This window comes from Carcharodon carcharias, chromosome 5, assembly GCF_017639515.1.
Source record: "Carcharodon carcharias isolate sCarCar2 chromosome 5, sCarCar2.pri, whole genome shotgun sequence".
NCBI lineage: Eukaryota > Metazoa > Chordata > Chondrichthyes > Lamniformes > Lamnidae > Carcharodon > Carcharodon carcharias.
The window spans coordinates 20,410,546-20,436,756 of record NC_054471.1 but is presented as its reverse complement, the minus strand read 5'-3'; the positions used below and the strand labels follow the sequence as shown (position 1 = coordinate 20,436,756).

General features: G+C 44.9%; 1 protein-coding gene across 1 annotated transcript in view; it reads left to right on the top strand.

Moving 5' to 3' along the window:
- Positions 1–26,211, top strand: part of LOC121278233 (inactive tyrosine-protein kinase 7-like) — a 355,699-nt gene that overhangs the window by 304,864 nt on the left and 24,624 nt on the right. The window contains exon 17 of the mRNA XM_041188452.1: positions 23,777–23,857. Within this exon, the coding sequence (XP_041044386.1) occupies positions 23,777–23,857 (81 nt within the window). The remainder of the gene's footprint in view (positions 1–23,776; positions 23,858–26,211) is intronic.

Here is a 26,211-nt window from a genome sequence, read left to right as displayed (position 1 = left end):
TGTCCCTCAGAATTTTTTCCAAGAGCTTCCCTACCACTGATGTTAGACTCACTGACCTGTAATTACCTGGTTTATCCCTAATACCCTTCTTGAATAATGGTCCAACATTCGCTGTCCGCCAGAGAGGACTTGAAAATTAGTGTCAGAGCCCCTGCAACCTCCTCCCTTGCCTCACATAGCAGCCTAGGATACATCTCATCTGGGCCTGGGGATTTATCCACTTTTAAGCCAAAACTGTTATTACCTCCCCTCTTTTAATGCTAATTTGTTCAAGTATACCACAGTCCCCCTCCCTGATTTCTACACCTACATCGTCCTTCTCCATAGTGAACATAGATGACAAGTAATCATTTAAAACCTCACCTATGTTCTCTGGCTCCGGGCACAGATTGCCACTTTGTTCCCTAATGGGCCCTACTCTTTACCTGGTTATCCTCTTGCCCTTAATATATTTATAAAATGCCTTGGGATTTTCCTTTATCTTGCCCACTAGTGTTTTTCATGCCCCTTCTTCGTTCTCCTAATTACTTTTTTTAAGCACCCCCTACACTTTCTATATTCTTTTAGGGCTTCCACCGTTTTCAACACTCTGAATCTGCCATAAGCCTCCTTTTTTTTTCTTCATCCAATCCTCTTTTACCCTTGACATCCAGGGTTCCCTGAATTTGTTGGTCCTACTCTTCACCTTTATGGGAACATGTTGGCCCTGAACACACTCTATTTCCTTTTTGAATAACTCCCACTGGTCTATCGTAGACTTTCCTATAAGTGGCTGCTCTTAGTCCACTTTAACCAGATCCTGTCTTATCATATTGAAATTGGCCTTCCTCCAATTCAGGATCTTAATTTCCGGTCCATCTTTGTCCTTTTCTATGATGACCTTAAATTTTAGTTATGGTCTCTATCCCCGAAGTACTCCCCAACTGACACTTCTACCACTTGTCCGGATTCGTTCCCGAAGTTTAGGTCCAGTGCTGGCTGAAAAAGCTCTCCTGAATGCACTTTAAGAATTCCGTCCCCTCTAAGCCTTTCATACTAAGACTATCCCAGTTAATACTGGGGAAGTTGAAATCCTTACCCTATTATTTTTACACTTCTCTGAGATTTGCCTACCTTTCTGCTCCTCTATCTCACCCTGACTGTTTGGAGGCCTATGGTACATTCCCAGCAAAGTGATTACCCCCTTTTTGTTTTTCATTTCTACCCATATGGCCGCATTTGAGGAACCATCTAAGATACCATCCTACCTTACTGCAGTAGTTGACTCCTTGATCCATAGTGCAATGCCACCTCCTCTTTTACACCCCCTTTCTCCACCCCACGCCACGCCTGAAGATCCTATACCCTGGAATATTGAGCTGCCAGTCCTGCCTTTTCCTCAACAATGTCTCTGTGATAGCAACAATATCATATTCCCACGTGTTAATCATTGCCCTCAATTCGTCTGCCTTACTTTTGAGACTCCTTACATTAAAATAGATGCAGTCCAGCCTTGCATTTTTCCCTTGTGACTTAACAGGTCTATATTTGCTCTGCCTTCCAGAGTGACTTAGTTTCTCTTTTATATTTAGCTGTGCATCACACCCTACTGTATCTTCACTCTGTATCCCATTCCTTCAGCCTTATCTTTCGCACAAATGTGCTGGGCAGCCCCCACTATTGAGGATGGTATATTTGTGTAGCCGCCTCCTCCACTGAGTTGTTTAATTGTCCACCACTATTCATGATTGGATGTGGCAGAACTGCAGAGTTGAGATCTGATCTGTTGGTTGTAGAATTGCTGAGCTCTGTCTATCACTTACTGCGTATGCTGTTTGGCATGATTATAATCCTATGTTATAGCTTCACCAAGTTAACACATCATTTTTAGATATGCCTGATGCTGATCCTGGCATGCCCTCCTGCACTCTTCATTCAACCAGAGTTGACCCCCTGGCTAGGTGACAATAGCAGAATGGGGGATATGCCGGGCCATGAGATTACAGATTATGGTTGAGTACAGTTCTGCTGCTGCTGATGGCCCACAGCGCCTCATGGCTACCCAGTCTTGAGTTGCTAGGTCTGTTCGAAATCTATCACATTTAGCACAGTGCCACACCACACGACAGAGGGTATTCTCAATGCGAAGACGGGACTTTGCCTCCATGGGGACTTTGTGGTGGTCACTCCTACCAATAATGTCATGGACAGATGCATCTGCGGCAGGCAGGTTGGTGAGGATGAGGTCAAGTATGTTTTTCCCTCTTGTTTGTTCCCTCTGCCCCTGCCACAGATGCAATCAAGAGTGCAGGAGGGCATGCCAGGAACAGCACCAGGCATACCTAAAAATGAGGTGTCAACCTGGTGAAGCTATAACATAACTTGCATGCCAAACAGCATATGCAGTAAGTGATAGACGGAGCTAAGGGATCCCACAACCAATGGATCAGATCTAAGTTCTGCAGTACTGCCTCATCCAGTCGTGAAAGGTGGTGGACAATTAAACAACTCACTGGAGGAGGAGGCTCCACAAATATCCCCATCCTCAATGATTGAGGATCCCAGCACAGCAGTGCAAAAAAGAAGGCTGAAGCATTCACAACAATCTTCAGCCAGAAGTGCCAAGCGGATGATCCATCTCAGCCTCCTCCGGAGGTTCCCAGCATCACAGATGCCAGTCTTCAGCCAATTCGATTCACTCCATGTGATATCAAGAAATGGCTGAAGGCACTGGATACTGCAAAGGCTATGGGCCCTGACAATATTCCGGCAATAGAACTGAAGACTTGTGCTCCAGAACTTGCTGCGCCCCTAGCCAAGCTGTTCCAGTACAGCTACAACACTGGCATCTACCTGGCTATGTGGAAAATTGCCCAGGTATGTACTGTACACAAAATGCAGGACAAATCCAACCCAGCCGATTACTGCCCCATCAGTCTACTCTTGATCATTAGTAAAGTAGTGGAAATGGTCATCAACTGTGCTATCAAGCGGCACTTGCTTAGCAATAACCTGCCCACTGTTGCCCAGTTTGGGTTGTACCAGGGCCTCTCAGTTCCTAACCTCATTACAGGCTTGGTTCAAACATGGACAAAAGAGCTTCCCAAGGTGAGGTGGGAGTGACTGCCCTTGGCATCAAGGCAGCATTTGACCGTGTGTGGCACCAAGGAGCCTTAGCAAAACTGGATTAAATGGGAATCAGGAGAAAACTCTCCGCTGGTTGGAGTCTTACCTAGCACAAAGGGAGATGGTTATGGTTGTTGGAGGTCAGTCATCTCAGCTCCAGGACATCGCTGCAGGAGTTCCTCAGGGTAGTTTCCTAGGCCCAATCATCTTCAACTGCTTCATCAATGACCTTCCATCATGAGGTCAGAAGTGGAGATGTTTGCTGATGAGTGCACAATGTTCAGTACCTTTCGCAACTGATGCTGAAGCAGTCCATGTCCAAATGCAGCAAGAACTGGACAATACCCAGGCTTGGGCTGACAAATGGTAGGTAACGGTCACTCCACACAAGTGTCAGGCAATGACCATCTCCAACAAGAGAGAATTCAACCATTGCCCCTTGATGTTCAATGGCATGACCACCACTGAATCCCCCCAATATCAACATCCTGGGGACTAGAAACTGAATTGGACTAACCATATAAATACTGTGGCTACAAGAGCACCTCAGAGGCTAGGAATCATGCACAAATAACTCACCTCCTGACTCCCTAAAGCCTGTCCATCATCGACAAAGCACAAGTCAGGTGTGTGATGGAATACTCCCCACTAGCCTGGATGAGTGCAGCTCCCACAAACCTGAAGAAGCTGGACACCATCCAGACACTGCCGCCTGCTTAATTGACACCACATCCACAAACATTCGCTCCCTCCACCACCAACACACAGTAGCAGCAGTGTGTATCATCTACAAGATGCACCGCAGAAATTCACCAAGGCTCCTTAGAGAGCACCTTCCAAACCCACGACCACTATCACTTAGAAGGACAAGGGCAACAGATCGATGGGAACGCCACGACCTGGAGGTTCCCTTCCAAGTAACTTATCATCCTGACTTGGAAATATATCGCCGTTCCTTCACTGTTGCTGGGTCAAACTCCTGGAACTCCCTTCCTAACAGCACTGTGGGTGTACGTACACCACATAAACTGCAGCGATTCAAGAAGACAGCTCACCACCACCTTCTCAAGGGTGACTAGGGATGGGCAATAAATGCTGGCCCAGTCAGCAAAGTCCACATCCCACGAATGAATTAAAAAAAAAGCCCCAGTCTAGCAGCTATGTCCTTTCGGACTCGACCAGCTCGGTCAGCAGAGATGTTACTGAGTCACTCTTGGTGATGGACGATGAAATCCCCACCCAGAGTACATTCTGCACCGGTGCCACCCTCAATGCTTCCTGCAAGTGGTGTTCAATATGGAGTACTGATTCATCAGCTGAAGGGTGTGGGGTGGTGGTATGTGGTAATGAACTGGAGGTTTCCTTGCCCATGTTTGAACTTTTTTGTCTGCACTGGAGTGCAGCTTTGGACTGCATTAGCATGCTTAGTTTGGAGTTTGATGAGAGAGGGAGTTCGGTGAAGAGGGGAAGGAGGAAGCCTTTCATTTTTTACCCTTCCCCAGTAAGTAGCGAGGCGATCTTGGTAACTGGGAGCTGGTGTAACTGTCTGTCCATAATATTGTCTAAACTAGAGGAAGTAAAAGTAAAGGGTGTAATTTAATGCTAAGTCATGGCAGGGCAGCACGGCCAAGTGGAATTCTTCTCCTCTGCAATGTGGGAAAGTCAGGAGCACTTCCAGTGTCCAAGCTGACCATGTGTGCAGGAAGTGTCTCCAGCTCCAGCTACTTGAAATCCTGGAACTAGAACTGCGACTGGAGTCATTGGAGCATCTGCAAGGATGAGATCTTCATGGATAACATGTATTGTGAGGGGCCACACTGTAGGTGAAGAGTGCACAGGCAGAAAGGGAATGGGCGACTGCCAGAGTAAGAGCCCCAGACAGAGTAAAAGTACTAGGCAGGTAGTGCAGGAGTCCCCTGGGTCCATTTCCCTCTCCGACAGATTTTGTATTTTGGATATTGCTGGGGGCGATAGTTTCTCAGGGGAATGCAGCAAGCGCCAAGTTCATGGCACTACGAATGGCTCAGCTGCACCAACTGGGGAAGAAATGAGAGTTGGAAAGCATTAGTGATAGGGGATTCTATTGTAAGGGGCAAGGACAGATGTTTCTGCGGCCGTAGATGTGACACCAAGATGGCATGTTGCCTCCCTGGTGCCAGGGTCAAGGATGTCACTGAGCGATTGCACGACATTCTGAAGGAGATGGGGAAACAGCCAGATGTCACCATCCATATTGGTACCAACAGCATGAGGTAAAAAGAGGAATGAGTCCTGGAAGCAGAATGCAGGGAGCTGGGAAATAAATTAAAAAGCTGGGCCTTAAAGGTACAAATCTCAGGATTACTCCCAGTGCCACATGCTAGTGAGATCAGGAATAGGAAATTAGTCCAGGTGAATGTGTGGCTGGAGAGATGGAGGGAGAGATTTATATTCCTGAGGCATTGGGACTGATCCTGGGGAAGATGGGACCTCTACAAGCTGGACGGGTTGCACCCCAGCAGAACCAGAACCAATATCCTCGCAGGGGTATTCATTTGTACTTTGGAGGAGGGTTTAAACTAGATTGGCAGGGGGATGGAAACCTGAGCGGGGAGACACGAGAGGGAAACAAAGATAGGAATGAAAGAAAAGTAGAAAGCAAAAGTGGGAAACAGAGAATACAAGGGCTAGCAGCAAATGGGGCCATAGTACAAAGAAAATGTGTAAAAATGCTAAAACGACAAACCTAAGGGCACTGTATCTGAATGATGTAGCATTCGCAATAAGGTAGATGAATTAATAGTGCGAATAGATGTAAACAGCTGCAATATGATTGCAGTTGTGGAGACATGGCTACAAGGTGACCAAGGCTGGGAATTGAATATCCAAGGGTATTTGATATTTAGAAAGGGCAGGCTAAAAGGAAAAGGAAGTGGTGTAGCATTGTTAGTTAAGGATAAAATCAGTGCGATAGTGAGAGAGGATAATGGCTCAGAAAATCTAGATGTAGAAGCAGTCTGGGTGGAGTTAAGAAGCAACAAGGGGCAGAAAATGTTAGTGGGAGCTGTCTATAGGCCTCCAAACAGTATTCGTCACATAGGGGACAGCAGTAAATAGGAAATTAGAGATGCATGTAACAAGTGCGCTATAGTAATCCTGGGTTAGTTAAATCTACATGGAACAATAAGAAATAGGAGCAGGAGTAGGTTGTTCGGCCTCCCAAGCCTGCCCTGCCATTCAATAAGATGATGGCTGACCTGTCCCAGGCCTCAACTCCTCTTTCGTGCCAGCTCCTCATAGCCCTCGACTCCTCAATATTTAAAAAATCTGTCCACCTCCTCTTTAAATACTTTCAGTGATCTCGCCTCCACAACTTTCGAGTCAAGAATTCCAGACATTCACTACCTTCTGAGAGAAGAAATTCCTTCGCATCTCAGTTTTAAATGAGTGTCCCCTTATTCTGTAACTATGTCCCCCAGATTGAAATTCTCCCACTAGTGAAAACATTTTCTCAACATCTACCCTGTCAAGCCCCCCCCTCAGAATCTTGTATGTTTCAATAAGATCACCCCTCATTCTTCTAAACTCCAATGAATAAAGGCCTAACTGTTCAGTCATTCTTGATAAGTCAACCCGTTCGTCCCAGGAATCAGCCTAGTGAATCTCTTTTGAGCTACCTCCAATGCCAGTATATCCTTTCTTAAATACAGGGACACAGTATTCCAGGTGCAACCTCACCAACATCCTGTACAGCTGTAACAAGACTTCCCGATTTTAACTTCCAACCCCCTAGCAATACAGGCCAAAATTCCATTTGCCTTCCAAGCTACTTGCTGCACCTGCATGCTAACTTTTTGTGTTTCATGCACAAGAAAAGCCCGATCCCTCTGTGCTGTACTTTTTTGGAGTCTCTCCATTTAAATAATAGTTTGCCTTTTGATTCTTCTTACCAAAGTGCATGACCTCAGACTTCCCTACATTAAACTCCATCTGCCAAGTTTTTACCCACTCACTCAACCCATTTATATCCCCTTGCAGATTCCTTATGTCCTCATCACAACATGCCTTCCCAACTACTTTTGTATAGTGTGCAAATTTAGATATATTACACTTTGTCCCTCCTCCAAGTCATTAAGATAGATAGTAAATAATTGAGGCCTTAGGACTGATCCATGTGGCACTCCACTGGTTAAGTCTTTCCAACCTGAAAAAGACCCATTAATCCCGACTCCTTTCTTCTGTGTGTTAACCAGTCCTCAATCCATACTAATATATTACCCCCAACACCATGCAATAACCTTTTGTGTGATACCTTATCTAATGCCTTCTGGAAATCCAAATACACTACATCTACCGGTTCCCCTTTATCAACTCTGCTTGTTATATCCTCAAAGAACTCTAGCAAACTTGTCAAAAATGATTTCCCTTTCACAAAACCATGTTGATTGTTTTGATTGCGTTAAGCTTTTCTAAATGTCCTATTTCTTCCTTTATAATGGACTCAAGCATTTTCCCCACTACTGACATCAGGCTGACTGGTCTGTAATTCCCTGTTTTCTCTCTGCCTCCCTTTTTAAATAGTGGGGTTACATTAGCTACCCTCCAATCTGTAGGAACTGTTCCAGAGTCTATAGAATCTCGTAAGATGACCACCAATGCATCCGCTATTTCTAGGGCCACTTCCTTAAGCACTCTGGAATGTCGATTATCAGGCCCCAGGGATTTATTGGCCTTCAATCCCATCAATTTCCCCAACACCATTTCCCTATTAATACTGATTTCTTTCAGTTTTTCCCTCTCACCAAACCCTGTGTTCCCTAATATTTCTGGGATGTTATTTGTGTCCTCCTATGTGAAGACAGAACCAAAGTATTTAATTGGTCAGCCATTTCTTTATTCCCCATTATAAATTCCTCTGTTTCTGAGTTTAAGGGACCTACATTTGTCTTCACCAATCTTTTTCTCTTTACATACGTATAGAAAGTTTTACAGTCAGTTTTTATGTTCCCTGCAAGCTTACTCTTGTGCTCTATTTTCCTCCTCTTAATCAATCGCTTGGTCCTCCTTTGCTGAATTCTAAACTGCTCCCAATCCTCAGGTGTGTTGTTTTTTCTGGCCAATTTGTATGCCTCTTCCTTGCATCTAACACTATCTCTAATTTCCCTTGTAAGCCATGGTTTGGCCACCTTTCCTGTTTAACTTTTGCGCCAGACAGGAATAAACAATTATTGCAGTTCACCAATGTGCTCTTTGAATGTTTGCCATTGCCTATCCACCGTCATCCCCTTAAGTAACGTTTCCCAATTCATAATAGCCAACTCGCGCCTCATACAATCGTAGCTTCCTTTATTAAATTTCACGACCCAAATCTCAGAATCAACTACGTCACTCTCCACCTTGATGAAGAATTCTGTTATATTATGGTCGCTCATCCCCAAGGGGCCTCGCATAACTAAGATTGCCAATTATTCCTTTCTCATTACACAATACCCAGTTGAGGATGGCCTGTTCTCTCGTTGGTTCCTCAATGTATTGGTCCAGAAAAACATCCCGTATACACTCCAGGAATTTCTCCTCTACGGTATTGTTACTAATTTGATTTGCCCAATCTATATGCATATTAAAGTCACCCATAATTACACATGTTCCTTTATTGCATGCGTCTCTAATTTTCTGTTTAATACCATTCCCAACATCACCACTACAGTTTGGGGGTCTATCTGCAACCCCCACTAACGTTTTTTGCCGCTTAGTGTTTCTCAGCTCTACCCATACAGATTCCACATCGTCGGAGCTAATATCTTTCCTCACTATTGCGTTAATTTCCACTTTAACCAGCAATGCAACTCCACTGCCTTTTCCTTTTTTGTCTGTCCTTCCTAAATACTGAATACCCCTGGATGTTCAGTTCCCATCCCTGGTCACCCTGCCGCCATGTCTCCATAATCCTGACTATTTCATACCTGTTTACATCTATTTCATAATCAATTTTCTCCCTCTATTAGCTTTTTAGTCATCTGCTGACCTACCACTAGTTTTTGCTGCTTTGTATGCCTTAGTTTTTGATTGGATCCTCTCCTTGACCACCTTTGTTAACCACGGGTGGCTCACCCTTCTCTTTGAGTCCTTCTTTTTGACCAGGATAAATTTTTTCTGAGCAGTATGAAATATCTGCTTAAATGTCTGTCACTGCTCATCTACTGACCCTCCCCTTAGTCTGTTTTCCTAGCCCGCTTTCGATAACTCTTTCTTCATGTCTCTGTAATTGCCCTCATTTAATTTGAGGACACTGGTTTGAGACCCGAGTTGCTCGTGCTGAAACTAAATTTGAAATTCTACCATGTTGTGATCGCTATCCACTAGAGGATTCTTAACTATGATATCTCTTATTAATTCTACCTCATTACACATTAATAGATCTAACATAGCCTGTTTCCGCGTAGGTTCTTCAATGTATTGCTCTAAGAAATAATCCTTGATGCACTCAACAAATTCGTCTTCCATGTCGCCATCTGATTTGTCCAGTCAACATGCAGATTAAAATCACCCATGACAGTTGTAGCGTCCTTCTTACATGCCTCCATTATTCCCCGATTTATACTTTGTCCTTCAGTGAGGCAACTGTTCGGTGGCCTATAGACTACTCCCACCCGTGACTTCTTTCTCTTGCTATTCCTTATTTCCTCCCAAACTGATTCCACTTCACAATCTATTGCACCTATATCACTACTCACCACCGCATTGATACCTTCCTGTATTAAAGTTACCCTACCTCCTTTTCCTTTTTGCCTATTTTTCCAGAACGTAGAATACCCTTGAATATTGAGTTCTCAGTCTTGGTCACCTTACAGCCATGTCTCTGTAATAGCTATCAAGTCATACCCATTTATTTCTGTTTGTGCTGTCAACTCATCTATCTTGTTACAAATAAAGAGCCTTAAGTTTTGACTTTTTACCATTAGTACTCATTCTGGTTCTAATTTCTGCTGCACTCTTCTGCTTATATTTTCTGACCCTTCCTGTCACAATTTGATTATTGTTCACCTCTTCAATACCCTGCACTTCTCTCTTGTTTCTTTTTGATTTTTTAAACTTCCCTTCAATTGAACACTCCACCTGTGGCCCCCCCCCCAACCACCACCACCACCACCACCAATCAGTTTAAAGTCATATCTACAATCCTGGTCCTAGCATGGTTCAAATGAAGCCTGTAAATTTAGCCTTGAGCTGCTCCTAGTCCCTCAGCAGATCCTCTTTCCTAGTACTACCTATGTCGTTAATACCTATGTAGACCACAACAACTGGATCTTTCCCCTTCCAATCCAAGTTCCTCTCAACCCAGAAGAGATGTCCTTAACTCTGACACCAGATGGGCAACACAGCCTTCGGGATTCTGTCTTTGCTGCAGAGAACAGTATCTGTTCCCCTAACTATGCTATCCCTTATTACTTTGACATTTCTCTCTACTCCCCGCACTTGAATTATTACCTATTGGACAAGGGCACTGGCATATGGGAAACAGAGTAGGAATAAATGGGTCTTATTCAGAGTAGCAGGCGATGACTAGTGGAGTACTGCTGGGATCAGTGCTTGGGCCCCAGCTATTCACAATATATATTAATGATTTGAAAGAGGGAACCAAATGTAATATTTCCAAGTTTGCTGACGACACGAAATGTCAATGTAGGCGATGCGGAGGGTGTTAGGAGGTTTCAAGGCGATTTAGACATGTTGAGAGAGTGGGCAAATACATGGCAGATGCAGTATTACATGGATAAATGTGAAGTTATCCACTTCAGTAGGATAAACAGAATGGCAGAGTATTGTTTAAATGGTGATAGATTGGGAAATGTTGATGTACAAAGGCACCTGGGTGTTCTTGTACGCCAATCGCTGAAAGCAAGTATGCAGGTGCAGCAAGTCTTTATTGCGAAAGGACTTGAGTACAGGAATAAGAATGTCTTGCTGCAGCTGTACAGGGCCTTGCGTATTGTGTGCAGTTTCGGTCTCCTTAGCTAAGAAAGGATATACTTGCCATTGAGGGAGTGCAGCAAAGGCTCACCAGACTGATTCCTGGGATGGCAGGATTGTCGCATGAGGAGAGATTGGGTCAACTAGAATCACAGAATTTTACAGTGCAGAAGAGTCTGCACTGACACGTGAAAAGCACCTGACCTACCTACCTGCCTTATTTTACTAAAATCTGCTCTCCCCCAATCCAAAACATTTTTTTGCAACTTGTCTATTTCTTTGTCCATAACAAGCTTAAATTGTACCATGTTGTGGTCACTATCACTAGGCCTGTATCCACTAGAGTTTAGAAGAATAAGAGGGGTATCTCATTGAAATGTACAAAATTCTGACAGGGCTAGACAGAGCGATGATGTTTCCTCTGGTTAGTGGTGCCTGGGATATTGTCTGTAAAGCATGTTTCCATGAGTATGTCTATGTCAGGCCATTGTTTGATTCGGCTGTGGGACAGCTCTCCTTATTTTGACATTAGCCCCCGGATGTTAGTAAGTAGGACTTTGCAGGGTTGACAGGGCTGAGCTTTCATTGTCGTTCCCGGTACCTACATTGACATCAGTCTGGTTCCATTCCATTCCTTTAAGATTCTAGCAGATTGATGCAATTCAGTAGCTTGATAGGCCATTTCAGAGGCTATTTAAGAGTCAACCACATTGCTGTGGATCTGGAGTCCCAGACCAGGTAAGGATGGCAGATTCCCTAAAGGGACATTAGTGAACCAGGTGGGATTTTATGACAATGGACAATGGTTTCTTGATCTTCAATTGGGCTTTTAATTCCAGTTTTTTATTGAATTCAAATTTCACCATCTGTTGTGATGGGATTTGAACCCAGGTCCCCAGAGCATTACCTGGGTCTTTAGATTACTTGTCCAGCAATAATACCACTATGCCACTGCCTCCCCCTGTAGCAAAGGCTATGGGCCCTGACAACATTGCAGTTGTAGTACTTAAGACTTGTGCTTTAAAAATAGCTGCACCCTAAGCCAAGCAAAATTGAAATCAATGCAAATCAGTGGGGGAAAACACTTGAGTCATAGCAAGCAAAAAGGAAGAAGGTTGAGATCAGTCATCTTAGCCCCAGGACATTGTTGCAGGAACTCCTCAGAGTAGTGTGCTCAACCCAACCATCTTCAACCATTTATCAATGACCTTCCCTACATCAAAAGGCCATCATTAGGAATTCTGACTGATGATTCAACAGTGTTCAGTACCAGTCACAATTCCTTAGACACTGAAGCAATCTGTGTTGTCATGACTCACTGGGGACAGTGCGCTGTAATATCAAGTCCCACTGTTCCCCGAGCCACGACAAACGTGCAAATTTTGACCAAACCACCAGATTGTCCCAATTCTACCTAACTGTTTAATTTAGGTTAACAGGATACGAGCACCAGGTTTGTAAACTTAACAAGTAAATAACTGTTTATTGAACAAATTGTCATTAACCAGTGGCAAAATAAAGAAATTTGAACTGCTAATTTCTAACTCTATAACCTAAACTCTACCCCTTCTTAAATCCCTATACACGCACATACCAAACACAAAAGACACACAAAAAACATGGATTTTAAGGATGGGATAAAACAGTTCAATAGCACTAATTCCAGAGTACAGGATTCGATGGGTTGATTTTGATCGAGTCTTCCAAAGTCCTTTCTGTTCTTGTTGATGACACAAGGTGGTCTTCCACACTTTCAGTATTTAGTTCACTGGTTGAGTACTTGCCTTTCAACGTCTCTAACAGTGATTTTCCCCTTTGCCTCTTGACAGGGGCTTTCAGAGAGAGAGAGAGAGCAGGTTATGGAGATATGAAGAGAAAAGGCCAGCTAGCTATTATTGTGGAATTACTGGAATCTTACACATGAGAGAGACATTTTAGATCTTTTTCCTTTCAAGCCAAGAGCTATTCTGCTGCACTGCTTCTCACATAAAAACTTGTCAAGAGGCAATTAAAATATTGTTGCCAGGCAGCTCCCTTGGTGCAGGACTCCCTTCCGGCACCATCCTGCCTTTCATGGCACACTCTGTTTCAGGACTGCAACATTATATATGTATCTCATCCTGTTCCAGTGGACAAGTTTTTCAATCTGCAGCCAATTGTAACTTTAATCCACAGTCCAACAGAAAATAAAAAGATATGCTCCTTACAATGTCTACATGCAGCACGACCTGGACAGCATTCAGGCTTGGGCTGATAAGTGGCAAATGATATTTATGCCACACAAATGCCAAGCAATGACCATCTCCAACAAGAGGGAACCTAATCTTCTCTCCTTGATATTCATTGGTATTACCATTCCTGAATCATCAATATCTTGAGGGTTACCATTGAAGAGAAACTGAATTTGGAGCAGCCGTATAAATACTGTGGCTAGAAGAGCAGGTCAGAGGCTGGGAATTCTGCGACATCTAACTCTTCACCTGGCTCCCCAAAACCTGTCCACTTTAAACAAGCACAGTCAGAATTGTAAAACAAAAACAGAATTACCTGGAAAAACTCAGCAGGTCTGGCAGCATCGGCGGAGAAGAAAAGAGTTGACGTTTCAAGTCCTCATGACCCTTCGACAGAACTTGAGTTCGAGTCCAGGAAAGAGCTGAAATATAAGCTGGTTTAAGGTGTGTGAGGGGGGGGCGGAGAGATAGAGAGACAGAGAGGTGGGGGGGGGGTGTGGTTGTAGGGACAAACAAGCAGTGATAGAAGCAGATCATCAAAAGATGTCAACGACAATAGTACAATAGAACACATAGGTGTTAAAGTTAAAGTTGGTGATATTATCTAAACGAATGTGCTAATTAAGAATGGATGGTAGGGCACTCAAGGTATAGCTCTAGTGGGGTTTTTTTTATAATGGAAATAGGTGGGAAAAGGAAAATCTTTATAATTTATTGGAAAAAAAAAGAAAGGGGGAAACAGAAAGGGGGTGGGGATGGGGGAGGGAGCTCACGACCTAAAGTTGTTGAATTCAATATTCAGTCCGGAAGGCTGTAAAGTCCCTAGTCGGAAGATGAGGTGTTGTTCCTCCAGTTTGCGTTGGGCTTCAGTGGAACAATGCAGCAAGCCAAGGACAGACATGTGGGCAAGAGAGCAGGGTGGAGTTTTAAAATGGCAAGCGACAGGGAGGTTTGGGTCATTCTTGCGGACAGACCGCAGGTGTTCTGCAAAGCAGTCGCCCAGTTTACGTTTGGTCTCTCCAATGTAGAGGAGACCACATTGGGAGCAACGAATGCAGTAGACTAAGTTGGGGGAAGTGCAAGTGAAATGCTGCTTCACTTGAAAGGAGTGTTTGGGTCCTTGGACGGTGAGGAGAGAGGAAGTGAAGGGGCAGGTGTTGCATCTTTTGCGTGGGCATGGGGTTGTGCCATAGGAGGGGGTTGAGGAGTAGGGGGTGATGGAGGAGTGGACCAGGGTGTCCCGGAGGGAGCGATCCCTACAGAATGCCGATAAGGGGGGTGAAGGGAAGATGTGTTTGGTGGTGGCATCATGCTGGAGTTGGCGGAAATGGCGGAGGATGATCCTTTGAATGCGGAGGCTGGTGGGGTGATAAGTGAGGACAAGGGGGACCCTATCATGTTTCTGGGAGGGAGGAGAAGGCGTGAGGGCGGATGCGCGGGAGATGGGCCGGACACGGTTGAGGGCCCTGTCAACGACCGTGGGTGGAAAACCTCGGTTAAGGAAGAAGGAGGACATGTCAGAGGAACTGTTTTTGAATGTAGCATCATCGGAACAGATGCGACGGAGGCGAAGGAACTGAGAGAATGGGATGGAGTCCTTACAGGAAGAGCGGTGTGAGGAGCTGTAGTCGAGATAGCTGTGGGAGTCGGTGGGTTTGTAATGGATATTAGTGGACAGTCTATCACCAGAGATTGAGACAGAGAGGTCAAGGAAGGGAAGGGAAGTGTCAGAGATGGACCACGTGAAAATGATGGAGGGGTGGAGATTGGAAGCAAAATTAATAAATTTTTCCAAGTCCTGACGAGAGCATGAAGCGGCACCGAAGTAATCATCGATATACTGGAGAAAGAGTTGTGGAAGGGGGCCGGAGTAGGACTGCAACAAGGAATGTTCCACATACCCCGTAAAGAGACAGGCATAGCTGGGGCCCATGCGGGTACCCATAGCTACACCTTTTATTTGGAGGAAGTGAGAGGAGTTAAAGGAGAAATTGTTCAGCGTGAGAACAAGTTCAGCCAGACGGAGGAGAGTAGTGGTGGATGGGGATTGTTCGGGCCTCTGTTCGAGGAAGAAGCTAAGGGCCCTCAGACCATCCTGGTGGGGGGGGGATGGAGGTGTAGAGGGATTGGACGTCCATGGTGAAGAGGAAGCGGTAGGGGCCAGGGAACTGGAAATTGTTGATGTGACGTAAGGTGTCAGAGGAATCACGGATGTAGGTGGGAAGGGACTGGACCAGGGGAGAGAGAAGGGAGTCAAGATAACGAGAAATGAGTTCTGTGGGGCAGGAGCAAGCTGAGACGATCGGTCTACCGGGACAGTTCTGTTTGTGGATTTTGAGTAGGAGATAGAAGCGGGCCGTCCGAGGTTGGGCGACTATCAGGTTGGAAGCTGTGGGAGGGAGATCCCCAGAGGAGATGAGGTCAGTGACAGTCCTGGAAACAGTGGCTTGATGTTCAGTGGTGGGGTCATGGTCCAGGGAGAGGTAGGAGGAAGTGTCTGCGAGTTGACGCTCAGCCTCCGCGAGGTAGAGGTCAGTGCGCCAGACAACAACAGCACCACCCTTGTCAGCGGGTTTGATGACAATGTCAGGGTTGGACCTGAGAGAATGGAGTGCAGTAAGTTCGGAGAGAGACAGGTTAGAATGGGTGAGAGGAGCAGAGAAATTGAGACGACTAATGTCGCGCCGACAGTTCTCAATGAAAAGATCGAGAGAAGGTAAGAATCCAGAGGGAGGGGTCCAGGTGGAGGGAGAATATTGGAGATGGGTAAAAGGATCCGTTGAACTGGGAGAGGACTCCTGCCCAAAGAAGTGAGCCCGGAGACGAAGACGGCGGAAAAAGAGTTCAGTATCATGCCGAGCCCGAAATTCATTGAGGTGAGGGCGTAAGGGTATGAAACTAAGTCCTTTGCTGAGCACTGAACGTTTAGCATCGGAGAGGGGAAGGTCAGGGGATATAGTGAATACACGGCTGGGGTTGGGACTGGAAGAAAGGGTGGGGATGGAGGGACAGGCAGGGGTGGAGGGTCCTAGATGGGTGTTGGTGTCGATGAGTTGTTGGAGCTTGCGTTCCTTAGCACTTGAGAGAAAGAGAAAAAGTTTCTTGTTGAGGCGTCGGATGAGCCGAAGGATAAAATGAAACTGGGGGCACGCGCAGCTTTGAAAAAGGGTACGGCGGTGCTGCTGGAGGGAGAGGTCGAGTGTGTTCATATGGCGGCGCATGGCACTGAGAGTGGATTTCAGAATGTGACGGGAACAGCAGTCCAAGAAACGTTTTATGTCCCGGAGATACCTGTAATCCTGGGTGGGTTCGAAACATGAGGGGTGGAATTTCAATTGAAATCCACGTGGGGTAAGTCGGAGACGGAGACAGTCACTGAGAAAGGAGATATGGCTGTGAAAGCGGGTTTTAGTAAACACCTTGTCAAACACTAGGAGGGAAATGGAAAGCAATGAAGGTGAACAAGGCAACAGAGAGATACGGAAATCTTGTCGCAGAGAGGAACAGAACTTCTTCAAGGAGGTAGGCATTTCTTGAAGAGCAATGGCAGTCAATTAAACACAGAGATAAAAACAAAAAAACTGCGATGCTGGAAACCCAAAACAAAAACAGAATTACCTGGAAAAACTCAGCAGGTCTGGCAGCATCGGCGGAGAAGAAAAGAGTTGACGTTTCGAGTCCTCATGACCCTTCGACAGAACTTGAGTTCGAGTCCAGGAAAGAGCTGAAATATAAGCTGGTTTAAGGTGTGTGTGTGGGGGGCGGAGAGATAGAGAGACAGAGAAGTGGAGGGGGGGCGTGTGGTTGTAGGGACAAACAAGCAGTGATAGAAGCAGATCATCAAAAGATGTCAACGACAATAGTACAATAGAACACATAGGTGTTAAAGTTGGTGATATTATCTAAACGAATGTGCTAATTAAGAATGGATGGTAGGGCACTCAAGGTATAGCTCTAGTGGGGTTTTTTTTATAATGGAAATAGGTGGGAAAAGGAAAATCTTTATAATTTATTGGAAAAAAAAAAGGAAGGGGGAAACAGAAAGGGGGTGGGGATGGGGGAGGGAGCTCACGACCTAAAGTTGTTGAATTCAATATTCAGTCCGGAAGGCTGTAAAGTCCCTAGTCGGAAGATGAGGTGTTGTTCCTCCAGTTTGCGTTGGGCTTCAGTGGAACAATGCAGCAAGCCAAGGACAGACATGTGGGCAAGAGAGCAGGGTGGAGTGTTAAAATGGCAAGCGAAAGGGAGGTTTGGGTCATTCTTGCGGACAGACCGCAGGTGTTCTGCAAAGCGGTCGCCAGTCAGAATTGTGATGGACACAAAAACCATCCCAATAATAGTAGAAAATCAAGGGACAGACCACCATCACTAGAGAAAAAGTACTGGGAAAGTAATTAGACTGAAGGCTATCAAGTCCCCTGGACCTGATGTCTGCATCCTCTTAAAAGAAGTGGCTGCAGAGACAGCGGATTTGTTGGTTGTAAGCTTTCAAAATTCTCTAATTCTGGAAAGGTCCCACTGGATTGGAAAACCGCAACTGTGACACCTCGATTCAAGAAAGGAGAGAGACAGAAAGGCACCTATAGGTCAATTAGCCTAACATTTGTGATTGGAAATATGCTGCAACTCTGTCCTTTAAAATTCTCTGACAGCTCGTCAAACATTTAGCCATCTCTTCACTGGATTGGTGTGTCCCTTTCAATCAACTTGGAAATTTTATTTTAAAATCCTTAACAGCACTGTTTAAGCAGCTGCTAACTGAAGAGTTTATAGAGTCATAGAGGTCTACAGCACAGAAAAAGGCACTTCGGCCCATCGAGTACAGAAAGAAATTGCATTCATGCCTCATGCATCATTGAGTCTAGTTGCAGTAACTGGAATTCACCTATTGTACTTTCATAGAGTCATAGAGGTCTACAGCACAGAAGAAGGCCCTTCAGCCCATTAAGTCTATGCCGGTCAAACAAGTACCTAACTATTCTAATCTCATTTTCCAGCACTAGGCCCATAGCCTTATATGCCACAGCATTGCAAGTGCACATCCAAATAATTCTTAAATGTTATGAGGGTTTCTGTCTCTACCATCCTTTCAGGCAGTGAGTTCCAGATTCCCACCACCCTCTGGGTGAAAAAATTCCTCCTCACGTCCCCTCTTAGCCTCCTGCCCCTTACCATAAATCTATGTCCCCTTGTTTTTGATCCCTCCACCAAGAGGAAAAGTTCCTTCCTGTCTCCCCTATCTATGCCCCCCATAATTTTATACACCTCAATCATGTCCCCCCTCAATCTCCTCTGGTCCAGGGAAAATAACCCCATTCTATCCAATCTCTCCTCATAACTAAAACCCTCCAGCCCAGGCAACATCCTGATGAATCTCCTCTGCACTCTCTCTAGTGCAATTACATCCTTTCTACAATGCAGATTCCAGAACTGCATGCAGTACTCTAGCTGTGGCCTAACCAGCGTTTTGTACAGTTCCAGCATAACCTCCCTGCTCTTATATTCTATGCCTCGGCTAATAAAGGCAAGTATCCCATATGCCTCCTTAACCACCTTACCTATCTCTCCCGCTACCTTAAGGACATGCACACCAAGGTCCCTCTAATCCTCAGTACTTCCCAGGGTCCTACCATTCATTGTGTATTCCCGTGCCTTGTTTGTCCTGCCCAAGTGCTTCACCTCACACTTATCTGGATTAAATTCCATTTGCCACATATCAGCTCATCTCACCAGCCCGTCTATATCCTCCTGTAATCTAAGGCTATCCTCCTCACTATTTACCACCCCACCAATTTTCATGTCATCCGTCAATTTACTGATCAACCCTCCTACATTCAAGTCTAAATTGTTTATATATACCACAAATAGCAAGGGACCCAACACTGATCCCTGTGGACCTCCACTGGACACAAGCATCCAGCCACAAAAACACCCCTCGACTCTCACCCTCTGCTTCCTGCCACTCAGCCAATTCTGGATTCAATTTGCCAAATTGCCTTGAATCCTATGGGCTCTTACCTTCGTTATCAGTCTGCCATGCGGGACCTTATCAAAAGCCTTACTGAAGTCCAAGTAGACTACATCAAATGCATTGCCCTCATCTACACACCTGGTCACCTCTTCGAAAAATTCAATCAAATTAGTCAGACATGACCTCCCCTTAACAAAACCACGCTGACTATCCTTGATTAATCCCTGCCTCTCCAAGTGTAGATTAATTCTGTCCTTCAGAATTGCTTCCAGTTGTTTCCCCACCACAGAGATTAGACTGACTGGCCTGTAGTTCCCTGGTTTATCCCTTCCTCCCTTCTTGAATATCGGTACCACATTGGCTGTCCTCCAGTCCTCTGGCCCCTCTCCTGTGGCCAGAGAGGTATTGAAAATTATTGCCAGCGCCCCTGTTTTCTCCTCCCTTACCTCACTCAACAGCCTAGGATACATTTCATCCGGGCCTGGAGGTTTATCTACTTTTAAGTCTGCCAGACCACTTAGAATCTCCCTTTCTATACTAATTTCTTTAATTATATCACAGTCCTTCTGCCTGGTTTCCATACCTACATCGTCCCTCTCACTTGTGAACACCGGCACAAAGTGTTCATTTAGAACCCTACCTACGTCTTCCAGCTCCACACACAAATTACCACTCTGGTCCTTAATGGGCCCTACTCTTTCCCTAATTATCCTCTTACTCTTAATGTACTTGTAGAATAACCTTGGATTTTTCTCTATTTTACCTGCCAATGTTTCTTCATGCCCCCTTTTTGCTCTCCTCATTTCCTTTTTAAGTTTCCCCCCTACACATTCTATAATCTTCTAGGGCTTCTGTTTTGAGCCCTCTGTATCTACTATAATTCTCCCTTTTTCTCTTTATCCAATCCTATATATCCCTCAACATCCAAGGTTCCCTGGATTTGTTGGTCCCACCCTTTGTCTTTACTGGAATATGTTGGCCCTGTATACTCCCTGTTTCCTCTTTGAATGAGTCCCACTGCTCTGATACCGATTTACCTAAAAGTAGCTGCTCCCAGTCCACTATGGCCAAATCATATCTGATCTTATTAAAATTGGCTTTCCCCCGATTTAGAACTCTGATTTCTGGCCCATCCTTATCCTTTTCCATAACAGCCTTGAATCTAACGGAGTTATGATCACTATCTGCAAAATGTTCCCCCACTTATACCTCTACTACTTGCCTGCATATTTGCTGTCCTATTTCTCTCTGACTGTTTGGGGGCCTATAGTACACTCCCAGCAATGTGATTGCTCCTTTTCTGTTTTTTAAGTTCTACCCATATGGCTTCATTTGAGGAGCCTTCTAAGATGTCATCCCTCCTTACTGCTGTAATTGATTCCTTGATCAATATTGCGATATCCCCTCCTCTTTTACCTCCTTCCCTGCCTGAAGACCCTATATCCTGGAATATTGAGCTGCCAATCCTGCCCCTCTCTCAACCATGTCTCTGTGACAGCAATGACATCATACTTCCACGTGTTAATTTGTGCCCTCAACTCATCTGCCTTATTCGTCAGACTCCCTGCATTAAAATAAATACCAATCAACCTTGCCAAACTCCTGTGTGCCTTACCTGGCCTATAATTTCTATGCCTTCCATTCTCACCTTGCTCTCTCTAATTTTGGCTTTGCATCTCCCCTACTGCACCTCCTCTCAGGATCCCATCCCCCTGCCAAGTTAGTTTAAACCCTCCCCAACAGCACTAGCAAACCTCCCCGCAAGGATGTTGGTCCCATTCTGGTTCAGGTGCAACCCGTCCACCTTGTACAGGTCCCACTGCCCCCAGAAATGACCCCAATGTCCCAGAAATCTAAAGCCCTCCCTCCTGCACCATCTTTCCAACCACACATTCACCTGGACTAACCTCCTATTCCTATACTCACTGGCGCATGGTACCGGAAGTAATCTAGAGATTACTACCTTTGAGGTCCTGTTTTTTAACCTGTTTCCTAGCTCCCTAAATTCTGCTTGCAGGACCTCATCCCTCTTTCTACCTATGTCGTTGGTACCAATATGTACCACAATCTCTGACCGTGTGCCCTCCCCCTTTAGAATGCCCTGCAGTCGTTCAGTCACATCCTTGACCCTGACACCGAGGAAGCAACATACTATCTTGGAGTCACGTCTATGGACGCAGAAAAGCCTGTCCCCTTACTATCGAGTCTCCTATATTATTGCTGTTCACCACCCCCACAACCGCACCCCCCACAGAAAAAGAGTTTGAGTGAGATGTACCCTGGAGATTTCCTGACTACTTGCCTGACACTTTTCTTCTAACTGATGGCCACCTGTTTCCTCTTTGTCTGCACTTCCATAAGCTGTGGGGTGACCACATTTAAAAACGTGCTATCCACGAAACTCTCAGCCTTGCAGATGCACCTCAGTTCCTCCAGCTGCTGCTCTAGCTCCAAAACTCAGAGCTCAAGTAGCTGCAGCTGTTGGCACTTCCTGCACACGTGGTTGGTCAGAGAGCAAGGAGCATCTAGGACTTCCCACATATTGCAGGTGGTACATAACATGGGACTGAGCTGCCCTGCCACCCCTCTAGTTGGAAAAGTTTAAGCTAAGTACAGTAATAAAATGTTAAATTATTTATGTACTTTAAATAAAAACTAGAACTCTTACCTTTCCTTAGCTTAATCTATTTTAAACTGGAGAAAAACTGGAAATAAACATTTACCACTACTCACCAATCAGCTCTCACCTTTGTGCTGACATCACTTTTTGAAGCTTCTCGCACCCGCGCTGGTTCTGATCTCTCTCGCGCTGTCTTGTGATGTCACTCTTGTTATTTTCAACAAGAACTGACTGCAGGACACTCCTCCCAGACTACTTCATCGTGATGCTGACTGCAGGACACTCTTCCCAGACTACTTCACCATGATGCTGACTGCAGGACACTCTTCCCAGACTGCTTCACCGTGATGCTGACTGCAGGACACTCTTCCCAGACTGCTTCACCATGATGCTGACTGCAGGACACTCTTCCCAGACTATTTCACCATGATGCTGACTGCAGGACACTGTTCCAAGACTGTTTCACCGTGATGGTGACTGCAGGACACTCTTCCCAGACTGCTTCACCGTGATTCTGACTGCAGGACACTCTTCCCAGCAATTTTTACGTAGTATATTTACATAGTGTCTTGTTGAATACCCCAAGGTATTCACTTTATGTGATTATTTTAGTAACATAGAGCAGAAACTTCCCCCCGTTGAGGGTGTTGTGCAGGGGCAGGTGGGAGCGAGCGCGAACCTGATCGACACCTCCGATTGGGGCCGCACCACCATTTTACGTGGGCGGGCCAATTAAGGCCCACCCAGCATGACGCACACCTGGAAGCACTGTGCACTCCCTGTGCGGGCAGGGTGGGATTCCCTGAGTCGGGACCTGCGCAGATCAGTTTGTGATTTGAAAAATGTAATCAACGTAAAAAAATTTAACGACCTGCCCCCTCATGTGAAACTGTCACATGAGCTGGGACATATCCATTAATTTTTTCAAAAAATTTTATGTAATTAACAAACCCTTCATGAAACCTCATCCTGCCGTGGATGTAGTTTCATGAAAAACGCGAAGGCCGCCTGGGCCCTTCTCCTGCCCGCCAACCTGAAGGATGGACGGGCAGGATTTCTCAACAGCTTTAATTGCTTTGTTAATGGCCTTAAAAGGCCTTTGACAGTTTGGCAGGCACATAGCCGATGTGGCCACGTGCCTGCCGAACTGACAATGTAAATGACGCGCGATAACTTTGGGACGCCCGCCTGACATCACCGCACATCATTTTACACGTTGGCGAGTGGGCCCCGCCCCCGCTTGCCAACGGGAACATTCTTCCCATAGTCACTGTTGTTATTTAGGTAAATTTGACTTGGGCTCAGCAGCACACTGTGGTGTGTTTACCCTTTGAACTTTTGAGCATTACTTTCCTGATATTTCCATGCTAAACTGTGCATGCCTTTTTGGATAAGTTATCACATTTGGTCACAAGTAAAGGTCATAAATGGAAATTTTTCTATCCCACAAGCAAAGTCCATTGTGGCAGAATGCTTTAATTGTAATCTCCCTTCTTCAAAGTGCTTATATTATGGAAAACAGCTACTTTTCCTATTCACTTTCCTCTTCTAGACATAGCACTTTCCTCCTGCCCCCTCTTCTTTCCCCCTCTCCCCTTGGCCCATCCTCTCCCCCTTCCTGCCCTCTTTTTAAGCCCCATCCCAAACCCTCTTTCTCACACCAACATAGAAAATCCTAAATCAAATGACTCTTGCTGCTTGTGCCAAAAATAACTTAAGCCAATACAGATTGTAGTTATTGTGCCTAACTTATAAAGTTGAAGCAAAGGTGGGGGTTATTTTGTTTGTGAGAGTACAGTCATAGTTTCCTGTTTTGGTGTTTGCACCCTGTATCCTGAGTGTCCTTACTGTACCAGCAGTTACTGCTGAGCATTTAAACTTCACACTCTTGTCTTCCAGGGAGATCTGAAGCAGTTTCTGCATATTGCAAAAGGCAAAGAAGAGAAGATTAAATCTCAACCATTAAGTACAAAACAGAAGGTAGGAGCTGAGGATTTTCGGCTGAGGATTTTAAATCATTTGAAGTGTCATGTGGAAAATCAGTTTATTGTTTTAGGAATTGAGCCATTTGTAGCGAGCTAGATTTCCATATATGGTCACTCCATATATATGTATATAAAAGAGTCTGAAGCCAGAAGAATAAATGCTCGAGAGACTCCACCAAGTCTGTGCTGAACTGTGTTCTTCCAAAACTTGGAAGGAAACCATGATAGTGTCATTTTTTCTGCATATTGAAACCCTGATGTAACTTCTTCAGAAGCACTATTTTCTTACACGCGGGTGCACTGGTGCCGATGAATAATCTGCTGATTGCCGACTTGAGAATTTTTTTCACCCCTTTCCCCTTGTCTTCTCAAAGTGATAATTCATGGTGGTATTCAGTTCCCTTGTCGCCCTCTGAGACCTTGCCCAGCTACTTATTGTTCACATGCCATCCAAGATGGTGTGTTTTTGTAGCTGTTTGACCATTGAAAGGGCCACTGCCAAGCTCAATCCCATCCTCACTTGATACCCTGCTCTTCCTGCAGGTTGTAGAACAACAGTCTGAAGTGAGAACCCGGCCTGTTTTTCTTTCTGTTGCCTTTCCACAGCTCAACACAGACCTGGGAATTAAATGCAAGATCTTCTAGTCTCCATAACTCGAAAATAACAATAACTTATATAACATCTGTAATGTATTGAAACATCCGAAGGTGCATCAGAGGAACACTACAAAACAAAGTATGACACTGAATCTGATATGGAGATATTAGGTCAGATAACCAAAAGCTTGGCCAGAGAGGTAGGTTTTGAGGAGTGTTTTAATGGAGAAAGTGAGGTAGAGAGGCGAGACCCTTCCTCTTCCTATATTTTCCCCATTTCCACTTCACCTATTTATACCCTTGTCCCAGCCCATCTGTCACTGAAACCTTCATCCATACTCTTGTCACTGCAAGATTAGACCTTTCTAATGCTTTCTCATTCTCCATACTCCATAGATTTCAACTTATCTAAAACTCAGCCACCTGTATCTAATCCCACATCAAGACCTATTTACCCATTGCCTGTCCCTGCTGGCCTATGTTGACTTCCAGTATCTCAGCATTAAAATTCTCATCATGTTTGAATCCCCTTATAGCCTCTCTCTTCCCTCTCCCTAATCATCACCAGTTCCACAACCCTTCCTCCCGCCTGACCTGCCTGTTCCTCTGACCTAGTCTTTTGTGAGCCCCCCATTCCCTTAAGCCCACTACGGATAAATGTCCTTGCCTAGTTCAGTTTCCACTTCTGGAAGCAGCTCACCACCACCTTCTCAAGGGCAACTAGGGATGGGCACTAAATGCTCACCTCGCCAGTGACGCCCACATCCTGTACATGGAAAAAAAATCAAGCTTTTCACTCCTCTTCCTAGTAGAAGGGGTTCTTTGGCTCAATATCCATTTATTTTTGCTCACTCTTTGAAGTGTTCTATTATGCTAAAGTTAAAAATTTAATCTTGGGGTCTGAATCTGATCGCAAAGGTCCAACTAAACATACCTTTCATTTGATCAGAAATAACTGGATAGCAGTTCAGAGTGGGTATCTTGGCTGATTATTCTTCTCTGTCCGACTGTAGCATCCTCATTAATAGACCAGCTAAGATCAACCAGATAAGCATAACACAAGATTCAATCTATGATCCTCTGTATCCGATGATCCTTTTGCCCACTAGGCCATCAGGGAAGTTAACATTTTTAACGGGTACTTTATCTTGTAGTTGAAGGTCTTTCTCTTCTGTAGGGGCCGATTATGGACCTAAAGGGAGGTTTACTCATGGAGGCAGAGGGCATGGCTGAGGTATTAAATGAATAGTTTCAATCAGTCTTTACATAGAAGATGCTGCCAAAGTCATGCTGAAAGTGGAGACAGTTGAGACATTTTAAGCATTTTAAATTGATAAAGAGGTGGTAATAAATAGGCTGGATGTGCTTAAAATTGATAAATCACCAAGACCAGATGCAATGCATCCAAGGATACTAAGATAGAAATTGTAGTGGCACTGACCATAATTTTTCAACCCTCCTCGGATACAGAGCACCACGCCAGAGGAGTGGAGAATTGCAAATGTTCAAAAATAACAGTGTAAAGATAAACCCAGCAACGACAGGCCAGTCAGTTTGATCTCTTTGGTGGAGAAGCTTCTAGAAACAATAATTCAAGGCAAAATTAATAGCCAGTTAGGCAAATGTGGGTTAATTAAGGAAAGCCAGCATTGGATTTGCTAAGAACAAATTGTGTTTAACTAGCTTTGGAAGTTTTTGATGAGGTAACAATGAGGGTTTATAGGGGTAAATGCTGTTGATATGGTGTACATG